At 41.7% G+C, this 11,418-nt stretch overlaps 2 protein-coding genes across 4 annotated transcripts in view; one reads left to right on the top strand and one right to left on the bottom strand.

Moving 5' to 3' along the window:
• Nucleotides 1-818: 818 nt before the first annotated feature.
• Nucleotides 819-10,773, bottom strand: TTF1 (transcription termination factor 1). Of its 3 annotated transcripts, XM_054848958.1 has the most exons (13): nucleotides 9,954-10,040; nucleotides 9,783-9,901; nucleotides 9,308-9,408; nucleotides 8,243-9,147; nucleotides 7,194-7,444; nucleotides 6,644-6,829; nucleotides 5,066-5,144; nucleotides 4,647-4,777; nucleotides 3,928-4,156; nucleotides 3,525-3,614; nucleotides 3,235-3,300; nucleotides 2,467-2,552; nucleotides 819-2,038 (listed from the first exon to the last, which is right to left on the bottom strand). In XM_054848958.1, exons 4-13 carry the CDS (start codon nucleotides 9,133-9,135, stop codon nucleotides 1,878-1,880), a joined length of 2,172 nt encoding a protein of 723 aa, XP_054704933.1. In that variant the 5' UTR covers nucleotides 9,136-9,147; nucleotides 9,308-9,408; nucleotides 9,783-9,901; nucleotides 9,954-10,040; the 3' UTR covers nucleotides 819-1,877. The 3 variants fall into 3 exon arrangements, with proteins under 3 accessions (XP_054704933.1, XP_054704932.1, XP_054704934.1); XM_054848957.1 differs by lacking the exons at nucleotides 9,783-9,901; nucleotides 9,954-10,040 and adding an exon at nucleotides 10,734-10,773; XM_054848959.1 differs by lacking the exons at nucleotides 9,783-9,901; nucleotides 9,954-10,040 and adding an exon at nucleotides 10,526-10,681.
• Nucleotides 10,774-10,901: 128 nt separating this feature from the next.
• Nucleotides 10,902-11,418, top strand: part of CFAP77 (cilia and flagella associated protein 77) — a 61,658-nt gene continuing 61,141 nt past the window's right edge. The window contains exon 1 of the mRNA XM_054848961.1: nucleotides 10,902-11,177. Coding sequence (XP_054704936.1) covers nucleotides 11,052-11,177 — 126 coding nt within the window. The 5' untranslated portion in view covers nucleotides 10,902-11,051. The remainder of the gene's footprint in view (nucleotides 11,178-11,418) is intronic.

Raw genomic sequence — 11,418 nt, 5'->3', positions numbered from 1 at the left:
AATACCTGCAAGAAACAACTGCCTCCCCCCTGCGCTCTCATGCGCCTTTATGAGATGATGGGAAAGGGAAAAGCTGTGTTCTGATGCCTTCTTCAGTGCCATTATTCAGCAAAAGGGAAGGGATCAACAAGTACTCTCCTGCTCCAAACGAGCATTTGCCCATGTGCAAACAGATTACTAACACCACGTTAACCCAGAGATGCGGGGAAGGAGCCCTTTCCGTACTCTGTGTTTTTCCCAAAGCAGCCAGTGTAGCGATGGCTCCAAGTCTACAGTTCCTGCCCTCGTGTTATTTTGCAAAGAAATTGCTTTTAACAAGTATCAGCAGGAGTCTCCCTTTAGAAGTTTCCCTTTAAAGCAAAGGATAAAATAAATCTCGTTATGGAGGTAGAAGTTTATTTCTGTGATATCTACTCTACAAACTCTACAACCATGCAAGCGTTTGTGCTCTAGCCTGCAGAAAATTCAGAGGATCTCCATCTTCCAGAAAAAAAAACCAAAACAACCCAACTTGAAAACCACAAACCACTTAGATTCAAAAATTCAAGTTCTTCAGCTTTTAACCTTCAAACCCATAAGGCAGCAGAAGCAAGTGAAAGACCCAAGTGCAAGGGCGCTGGTACGTTTCCTCCCCTCTGCCTCATTTCATCTCTTGGCTGGAAAACCTGCCCTCGTACAGGTGCTGATCTCAGGGGCTGTCCTGCCCGTCTCACAAAAATCACATTGTTTGCTATCTTCAGAGAGACTAAAGCCGGACTACGGTTAAATATGGACAATTCTCTTTTAACATCTTTCGCTATAAGTCACAGTCCAGAAGAACCTTCAACAAGTCCTTTATTTCATGCTGCTGAAAGTTTTGTATTTTCAATGACAATTATTAAAGAAGTAAATTCTCACTTATCAAAATGACCATCAAAAAGCAGTATGTCAGAGACCAAGTCATCTTGCATCACTTTCTAATACAGCATATAGGAAATAAGCCATACAAATACCTTACATGCATAGTAAGATATTAGTTTTGTTTTGGTTTTTTACATTCACTCGGTCAGTTTACAAATAATCACTAGGCAGATACTTTAAAATATCATACAACAACATGAGTACAACCTCCATCTTACCCCTCAACTTTCTTACTGAAATGTAGAAATTGTCCTTGGCACAATAAAAATATATATATGTACGTATGTGTGTGTATACATATACACACACACTGTCCATTTTGTCTCTGTATTCCAAATAGTAATAACACTTTAAAGGCATTGCTCTGGTTAGAATGAAGTGACATTACAATTTATGAATAGTAATGGACAAAAATCCCTTTTCTGTAGAAGGGCTGATAAAAGTATAAGTCTACATCAAAAATAAAAGTCAGGTGCTTTTAAGAACAAGGTATCTTTTTAAAAAAAAAAACAACTCAAAGTTGTGCTGCTTCCATCAGCACAGATGTCTTAAGATTTGTTATAGAGATTTAAAAGCAAACCGAAAGCCTTTTTCCAAACCCGTGAATTTTTTAAAATTATTTAAAATTCATTAAAGTTCTAAAAACCCAGTTCATGCTCAAAGGGTAGATGGTACCTTTCAACTGTATAGAAAACAAATCAGTGGAAAAATACCATTTTTGAGACATTCAGAAAGCAACTTGGATGCTTTAATAAAGACTTCTAAAACCAGAGCTAAATTAAGGTAAAAAACAGCAGTACAAAACCTGTATTTACCTCAGTCTTCAATATGAAACAAGAAAATCAGACGTGCATATCTTTCCTTTTTCCATTATTAGATAGCTTATGTACCTGCAGTTGTTGATCTGTGCCCGCTTTCAACCAGATCCATTTTTGCAGTTATATATGCAGACTGGGAATTGCTTTTAAAGCAGTCAATTAATCACTCTCTTCACTGGAGTCAAAAATGTCACTGAGTCGGAACACCGCCGTCTGTTTCCTGGCTGCTGAATTGTCAGAACTAAGGTGATTCCCTTTCCTTTTTTCCAACTTTTCTTCAAGTTCTGGAAGTTTCTTTTCAAAAAGATAATCAATAATTTCTTTGGAAAAAGAGAAAAAAATAGTCTTAATTTGATCTGTAGGGGAACTGGATGCCTTGGGGAAACAGGATCTTACTGACAGCAATTATTTTGTCAGTGTTAAATGCAAAAAAATCTCACTATTCCATAGTAATCATAGTGGCTGCAGGGCAGATCAGACACATACATGCTAAGATAAATTAAAAAAACACAGTCATAAAACTTTTAAAGCCAAGGTATTAAAGAGAAGTGGTTGATAAGCCCTCCATGAAGATACCATTGAAAGTAAAATTATTAAAAAAGAGTATTTAGTAAAATAAGTATCAAGCCTGAGATTTTAGCCAATTTACTTAGGGGAAAGCTAACTAAGAAAGCATTAAACTAGAATATGTATCCTTTCAGAGTCAAGCAAAAACCGTAAGGAGTATATAAACAGCTGGGATACTCACCAGAAAAAGTCTTATTTTGCCACAAAGGGACACAGCAGACTTTCATCTTATAAAATTTTGCTTGAACATAGGTTTTAGGGACATCTCTGAAAAGAGAAGAGTTCAAAGAATTAGTGGTGCAAGGAACTACTACAAAGTTTAGTTGTTATTAAGTTATCCATTCACGAGAGTGATGCCAGTAAAACAGTACCTTAAGCCTGAGGTAGAAAGGATGGATTTCAAATCCTAATCCAAACAGTTTTTCAAGACAGCAGTTCCCCTTTAAGGTAAGAACCCAAACTACCCCGTTACGCATATGCATTGTATGCTTAGTGAAAAGAACCAGTAAATGAAACTATGTGGAAAAGAAAGCAGCACTGTAGAGAAAGTACAGCATTCACTGTAGTGGTAATTTCATATTCAACACTTAGTTTGTTTGGAAGAAGACTATTACATTGTGTCACATGTTCCAATAATAATCCCTTTTGCTATGTGTTAATCAACACCTGGAAAAGTCTTTTATGAAAGACTTTAGCACAGACTACATAACACGGTTCTAGTACACAGAATGCACTGGGAATACTGCGAGGGTTGCCTGAAGCCGTTAAAAGCTAGTTTCAGAGATTACAGGCATGGTTTACCGTTCAGTACTACGCAAAGATATACCAGACTAAATGACATTTACTATAGTTGCAAAGGTCTAATAACTTTGATTCCTTTGTGGAATTTTTAAGACGGTCTGCTTCAACTATCCTTTGTATCCAGTAAACAAAGGGGAAACAAGTTTACCCAATAGTATTACTGAGTTCTTCCCAGTTTACTTCATTAGCATCCTCCACTTTCATTTCATACAACCTGTGAATATAATACAGAAGCAGTTTGTAGGCAGAATTCAAGTAATAATTCAATAAAGCTCACAGCTCCCCCAGTCAGAAGTCACAGGACATTTTGTCCAAAGAAAGAATGCTTGCAAAACCTGTATGAAACCGCAGGCATGCCATTCTCACTCAGCAAGCTTTTATAGAAACAACTCAGAACAGCAAGAGATACAAAAACATTCCAGTAACTCTGAACTCTACCTTTTAATAAGGCTGATCTTGGCCTGTAATCCTTTGGTTCCCCGATATAACTGCTGCCCTTTGGTCATCTTGTTTGTTAAAACTGTAGTCCTTTGAAAACACACAATAAAAGGTTTCTGTCATTTCAAGAAATTGCAAGCATCAAAAGGAAGTGTCTTCAAGATGCTACTGCTGCCACAGAGAAGCAGAAATCAGGCTTCACTATCGCGGCAAGAAGAAAACTTACTTACACAGCCAGCAAAGAGTTATTTATTTGTCTCAGACACATTTGCAACACCTCTTCTGTAGCCTACAACCTATGTATTACTTATCTTACCAAACAATCATCATGGTACAAACAGTTTTGCAGAATAAATACTCCCCGGAACGTATTTTACTGTCTCAATTTAGTTTTAAACCTTACCATCTCTGTTTACATTGCCTCCAATATCGGGTTCCCACTTTAGCTTCAATCTCAGTCCATGGCAATTTCTGGTACAGTTTCTCACGGTCAATCAAGAGATCTCTTTTTGACTTTTCCAATGATGAAAGAGAATTTGCATCTTCAGTTTCCATTCTTTTCCTAATCACCTCCTCCACTGCATGCATTAATTTCTGGGTCTCTTCCTTTGACCAAGGACCATAATTAATAGCTAAAATTGAAAAATAAGGTTAAGTTATAATTAATCATAAATTATTAGGAAAAAAAAGGCAAAAGAGCAAATTATTTTCAGGACCAGCTTCTTAACACACTTCCTAGAAACTCTTCTGCACAACAGATTTGAGAGAGGAGTTCAGCCTCATCACTAATGAATAGCACTGATCCCCAGTTTCTGCCTTTTAAAACCTGGTTGCCAAATTCCTCCCGCCCTCCCTCTGAAAGCACCTATTTAGATATCAGTTACATTTACTAAAGAGTTGCATTTGTTGCACTTTTCCTTTTTCTATCAGTGACTGTTCTTATCCTTTCTGTATGAAAAAGCAATCAGTGGTCTGGAAAGAACTACCACCACAAATTAATTATAAAAACAAAAAAATCCACTCTAGGGATTTTTGCCTCAAGTTTAGGGCACATACATACAGTTAAAATAACTTCTCGCATTGCAATATACAGAATTAATTGTTTTTCTTAAAATTACATACCTGACTTGATTTCAGAGTATTTCATAGCAACTGAGAGGTTGGAACGGGACATCATCTCAGAAATCTTCTTCCAATCGTTGCCATGCAGAGCATGATACTTCTTTAATTTTTCTTTTTCTTCCTTAGTATACCTAGTCGAGGAAATATGAACAGCTTCACTGCAAATTCAAACCATTCCAATATCTTAAAAGAGCTGTAATCTTTACAAGTGTTCCCATGTTACTCATCACTACCACTTCACGTCGTATTTTAAAACAGACAATTTGCTAAGAACTAGTCAGAAAAATGAACTGCCAATTAAGTCACAGTAACTGACACAAATGGGAGAGATGATCTTCATTTATATCCATTTTTAATGTACAAATAAACATCAGAGACTGATATTAGCCTTCAGAAACTCTTTCAAATTACTCACTCACCTCCCTTTATAATTATTTGGGTCAAACATCTTCCTTGCTCGATAATATATCAGCCTCCAGGGTCGTGGTATGTCCTTAGCTAGAAGGTAAATGATTCATTTTTAAGAAACATTTCTTACGTTGGTGAGGCCACTTTAAAAAAAGCCAAAATGCAACAAAACCAAAAACGAGCAACATACATTTTCATAACCATGCTGCCAATGATAGATTCCCTCCATTCAAGAGAACGTACTCTACAACACTTTGGTAACTGCACAGAAAATAGTCTGAAGAGAATCCCCTGAGGCATTTCAAAGGTGTAACTGTTATGACCATGGTACGATTGTGAATGCTGACAGCTGGTAAATAATTGTGTAGGTGTGTGCATACCTGTGGGGGAATACCAAACACTGAACTTTTGAACTCTCAAGCACAAACCTGCTACTCACTAGCTACAGATTATATGGACTGGCTGTAAATTTTGATAACATCTGGATCAAATGTAAGTAACATACTGAATGTTCCCACAGCAGAGAGACATGAGACAGGCAGATACTCTGCTTCTGCGTACAGCCTAGTTCAATGGGGAAAAGCAGGGACTGGGGGCATCCAGCAAAACCAAAGTGAAGATCTTGGCTGGACGAAAGATCCTTGAAGCAGAGAAGAGACCAATACCTGGGAACACATCAACAATCTTGGCCAGCAACGCCCAGGAGAGGTGGCTGCAAGCAACTCACCGAACACTGACCTGACTTTCTGCCCAGTTTTCCCAGAACAGGAGCAATCTCCCAGATGGGAAGGGAAGTCAACACCAGGCAAATGTGACGATGCAGAGGGGATGATTGTGTGTGTCAAATAATCAAGAAGGAACAAATCTGTAGCCTCATCAATCCTTAAATAAATGCTAGTATCCAAATCCATTACAGGTTGTCACTTAGTCTGCCTTGCCTACGCTAACAATACAGAACAAACACAGAACAGAATGCCACTGAAAAGTGCACCCAGTAGATTCATCACAGATGTTCCAAAATGAGCATGTTTGCCATACGAAATGTGAATGTTTTCTAGCCAAGAAAAGCCCAAAAAAGGAGAAAAGAGGAAGAGAATAAATGCTCCTCCTGCAGACAGAACCTTAGCCGTAAGAATTTTGTTTTCCTCACACCTCAGAAAATTACCTAATTTCTTTCAGTTTCTGCCATCACTCAGTCTCGAATCTGCCACCTATTTATGTGCTCTGAGAACAGCTGACAATTTCAGACAGGACTTAATCACATCTCCCATTAATAAGTCACTATGCTTAATTAGAGGCTAGCAAATAAGGCACCTTAAGCCATAAAGCCCAAATGCAAATTTGAAAGTCTGCAATTGCTGCTGGTCATGATATTTTAATCTCTAAACTCTTCATAAGCAAGGAAAGATAATCAGAACAGTATACTGTACAAATTACCAGCTACATAATCTCAGCAGCACACTCCTTTTTTGCCAAATTTAGCAACATTAGTGCTTTTCAATAAAAAATTATTTTAGAAAATACATCGTGATATCACCAGGCTGTGGAATATAACAATCAGCTATTTGAGAAGGAAATTAAATACTTACAAAGTTTTTCACAAAAAAGATGTTCCGATTTTAGGCGATTGATAGTTTCTTTATCTTCCGGATACCGTGAGGTAAACAGGAGTTTTTCAGCACTGTCTATTCCAGTAATCGATAAGAACTCTTCAACATTTTTCCGGATTTGATTATTTTCCTTCTGGGAAAATCTACCAAACTTGACAGCAATACCTGAAATATACAGAAAGTTTTATTTAAAAAAAAGCAAACCTCCAGCACCATCTCTTGTGCATTACATTTCACATTTTTGCAAACATATATCAACAAATTCAAAAGGTGAAAAAAGAGAAGTGAAAAAGAGACAAAACAAGAGCTGGGAGCAGGTAATTTACACACGTGCTTTGGGCTGTAACTTGACAATGAGGAAGCAGATGCTACAAAGCAGAAAAACAGAAAATTATGCCCATTGGAATGAAGTGAGCCAGACTCCATGGATGTGACAGACACGATACAAAACCAAACTATTTTTCCTCTGTCAAAAGGATAGCACAGCTGCACAGTCCTTCCTCACTGCAACAATATTTTGAGCGCTAACCTTGTTTTTTAAACTGTTTAAACCTCATTAGGTCTCTTCCAGCCATCTTCCTGATGGAACTGTCTGATATATTCCTCACATGAGGAATAAACTCTTCCAATTCTTGTTTTGCAGTATCCAAATCCAGGACTGAAGTCATGGTAGAGTCCAGGCACTCTTCATCATCCAGATTAAGCTCATCAGAGGGTACCACTTCAGTAGAGGAACTATTCTGGTCCTTCTTCCTATTTGATGCCGAGGGCTCTGGTGTCCTGAAATTAAAAAATGAGTACAATAAAACACACAACTAGAGATTTTGCAAAATATGTTAAAAACAGATTTTGTTAGTATCTCTACCATTAATTAATGAACATGTTCATTCTTTTAAAGGAATATATCACACATCCATGCCCTTGTATTTTTAGCCTTTTAACACAGATGTAATTTATTACCAAATTTCTATACTTACAATATTCAAAGAGCTTCCTGAAGTTTTGAAAATCCGAACCTTTCCCACAAAACTCTCACACATAGACATATAGAAGAAATAATGCCTCTTGCTATCACTGGCAGTACAGAACTTTTCCATCACCAGTGCTCTTATTGTGGGTTCTACACACTGTAAAAGCACCAAGTGCTACTCCCATGTGCATTTGTTTGCACAGAACATTAAATTCTTTAGTTGACCTTACTATTTGTTTGGCAAAAATGCATATGTTCAATATAAACACCAAAGTTAACAAATGGAATCCCTTTCTTCTTTTTTTTCCCCCCTTAAATGTGAATTACTTGCACATAAGTTTTTTCTATACTTAAGGCTTTTAAATAGAAAAAAATATTCTATGTTGAAGACAATGGTAGTGTACTCTTACAAATTTTTTTGTATTGATAACTAAGCTCTTAAAGTAGGCCTCCATAACACCTCAACATACGCTAAATGTTTTTGAAGTTGTTTTTAAAAATACATACAATACAGACTGAAGAAAAATCTGGGACCCAAATAATGTGACAGAAACGTATCTGGGGTGTGGGGAAAAGAAAAACAAACCAACCCAAAAACCTAAACTTACATTACATCAGATTCTGAAGAGCTCTCTTCCATGACAAAAGCACTGCTTTTTATTTTCTTTCTAGCACGCACTGGAGTTTTTTGAGATCGATCAGCTGGTTTAGTCAGCTTAAAAACATTAGCAGGTACATCTGTAGAATCTTCACGCACAGCAGGAGAAACATCACAGTCGCTATCTTCATGCCGTTGCTGGGGCGTTGCCACACCACCCTCTTCTGCAGGTGACGGCAAGGTTGTGTCTTCCCCCAGCCTGTTTTGCTCCAGAGATGACAACAGTGACTGGTCAATGGTTACATCTGTGTCTTCTTGCATATCTTGGGTACTACTGTGTCTCTTCTTCTTCTTCTTCTTCTTCTTCTTCGATCTTTTCTCATCATTTTTATTGTGTGTTTCTGAGGTAAGCAGCTCATGTACCTCATCCTCTGCAGGCAATTTTTCTTTTCTTTTTCTCTTAACAGATTGTTTTAAATACATGTAATCAGCATTGATGTTCTGACAACTATCAGCGCTACACTGATTTACTGTGACATAACTTACATTGCTTTGATCATCTGTGCTATCATTATACTTCTGCTTCTTTTTTTTCTTTCGGGAAACATCCACTCCCATTTCATCACTAATTTCATGTTCCAGTCCTACACAAGAATTATCTAAGGAAGACTGTTGCTTCTCCCCCTTGTTTTTTTTTTTTTTCTTCTTTTTACAGCCTTCACCACCCTGTGCTGCTTGATCTTCAAACAGCAGAGGAGAAGCACGGCTAAGCTCTGCGCTTTGTATATTTTCATCATTTTCATGTTTCTTATCGTATTCTTTGTGTTTTCTCTTCTTCTTCTTCTTCTTCTTCTTGAGATGATCCCAAACTTGAAAATCATCTGCACTTGCTTTTTCTGTCATATTTTTTCTTACCTTAAATAAAAGATATGAGTTTTACTCAAGTGCTATAATTTATGTAGCATTACACAGAAAAAAAGAAGAAGAAAAAAAATCAAAAAACCCCAACACCACCCCAAACATTAAAATACTATGGAACTACTCAATATTATCTTAGAAACATAAAGATACTTACTTTTCAATCCAGCTAATTTTGCAAAGTGACTACAAAAAAGTGACGCCTTCTTCATCAAACAGATGTGCATCACAGCTGTATTCAGCCTTAAAGTTGCCTTCCTAGAACAACAAAGTTACACTTTAACAGCTATTAGCTTTAAGTTGATTTTGAATAACTAAACAACGACAGACTGCTATATTCAACTGGGCTTTCAGCACTGAATCAGCAACAAGCTAAAAGTAGTCAGGAAATATTAATCAGCACTAAACCCAAGTTCTAATTAGAAGCCTCTGACTGGCCTTACTCATGTTCAAACAGGCCTGAGACGAGCCAAGACCTGTCAGTGCGAACTGACTCTTCAATCAGAACAAATGTATTCCTGAAAATTACAGTTACACAAAGCAGGCAGGAAGTATTTTTTAGTACATTTTCTACAGCCAGTACATAAAAAACACTTATAAAGCAACATCCCATCATCTCTGAAATACAAGACCTTGAATTTCACATCCCCAACACAGCTCCCAGTGCTGACCAGTACCAGACATTATGTCCTCACCGCTGCTGGGAACTGGCTGCCCTGAAATGTCTTGGGACAGACACCAAACCGCACACCTCCACGGACACCACACCACGGACACCACACCACGGACACCAAACCGCACACCTCCACGGACAGCACACCACGGACACCAAACCGCACACCTCCACGGACAGCACACCACGGACACCACACCACGGACACCAAACCGCACACCTCCACGGACACCACACCACGGACACCACACCACGGACACCAAACCACAGACACCAAACCGCACACCTCCACGGACACCAAACCACGGACACCAAACCGCACACCTCCACGGACAGCACACCACGGACAGCACACCACGGACACCAAACCGCACACCTCCACGGACACCAAACCGCACACCTCCACAGACACCACACCACGGACACCACACCACGGACACCAAACCGCACACCTCCACGGACACCAAACCACGGACACCACGCTGCACACCTCCACGGACACCACACCACAAACACCACCACACCACAGACACCGCAGCACAGACACCGCAGCACAGCTCGCCCCAGCTAAGAAAGCTAGGCCGCAGGCCACAAGCCGAAGCCGCGGGCACGCCTGAGGGCAGGACGTGGGACAAGGCCCCACGGCACCCCCTGCGTGGAGGCACGGCCCACCCCCCGGCCCACCGACCCGCCCGCCGTTACCCTCCGCCTCCCTGCAGGACCACCGAGGGCGAGCGAGGCACCCAGAGCAACCACTGGCCTCTCGGTGGCCCCGGGGTGGGCCGAAGCGGGACAAACCGCAGCGCCCTCAGGACCCCGCCGGCCTGGCCTGGCCTGGCCTCCCCTCCCCCCCCGCCCGGCACAGCGCGTGCCGCCACCCTCGCGGGGATCGCGGGGCCTCCCGCCGTACCGCGCTACCCCCGGCGTCCGCCCGCAACACTGCTCCCCCCCGCACCCTGCCACCGGACTCTCCGTTCCGCCGTCCCGCCTCCTCCCAGCGGAAGCTGTCCCAGCCGGACCCATCAAAGCGACGGACCGATGGCTTGGGACGGCCGTTGCTAGGAGACGAGGCACGGCCGCCACCCCCAGGCTCACGGGTGGGAGCTGCAGCTCCGCGGCGAGATCCTCCCGGGCCCCGTGGCGGGGCTGCGCGCCCACGGGCAGGATAACGCCACCCGCCTCAGCTCCGGCTTCCCCCGCCGCCGTACGGTGCGGTCCGGGCGGCGCCATGGCGGGCGGCGGCGCTGCACCCCCGCGGCGGCCGCTGACCCTGGCTGAGGTGGAGCCGGGCAGCGAGAACGAGCGGCTGGGGGTGGCCCGGGACAGCATGCTGTGCAACCCGCTCATCCTCAAGGTGAGCCCCGGCGCCTCCCGGTCCCTCCCCTCCGTACCCGCTCCTTGCCCGGCCACGGCCACCCCCCCGTCCTAGAGCCGGTACCGGCGAGCAGGACCCCGGGCAGAGATGGGGGGCGGGGGGGGTTGTCGCGATCCCCGACAGGCCGCCCCAGGCTACCGCAACCACACAGCGGAAAAGTTTCCCGTTAAAGCACCTGGAGGGTGACAACAGTTGAAAGCAGTTTATTCCCCCAATAATT

Source organism: Grus americana, chromosome 20 (assembly GCF_028858705.1).
Source record: "Grus americana isolate bGruAme1 chromosome 20, bGruAme1.mat, whole genome shotgun sequence".
Lineage (NCBI taxonomy): Eukaryota > Metazoa > Chordata > Aves > Gruiformes > Gruidae > Grus > Grus americana.
Note: the sequence above shows the minus strand (reverse complement) of the source record. Positions and strands in the feature narration are given on the sequence as shown.

Excerpts from the sequence above, each read along its gene's own strand:
- TTF1 (XM_054848957.1), bottom strand. The coding sequence starts at position 9,135 with ATGACAGAAAAAGCAAGTGCAGATGATTTTCAAGTTTGGGATCATCTC. Across the intron at positions 4,778-5,065 it reads CCAAATAATTATAAAGGGAG|GTATACTAAGGAAGAAAAAG; the intron begins GTGAGTGAGTAA and ends TTCCTCGACTAG. Across the intron at positions 3,301-3,524 it reads AAGATCAGCCTTATTAAAAG|GTTGTATGAAATGAAAGTGG; the intron begins GTAGAGTTCAGA and ends TTATATTCACAG.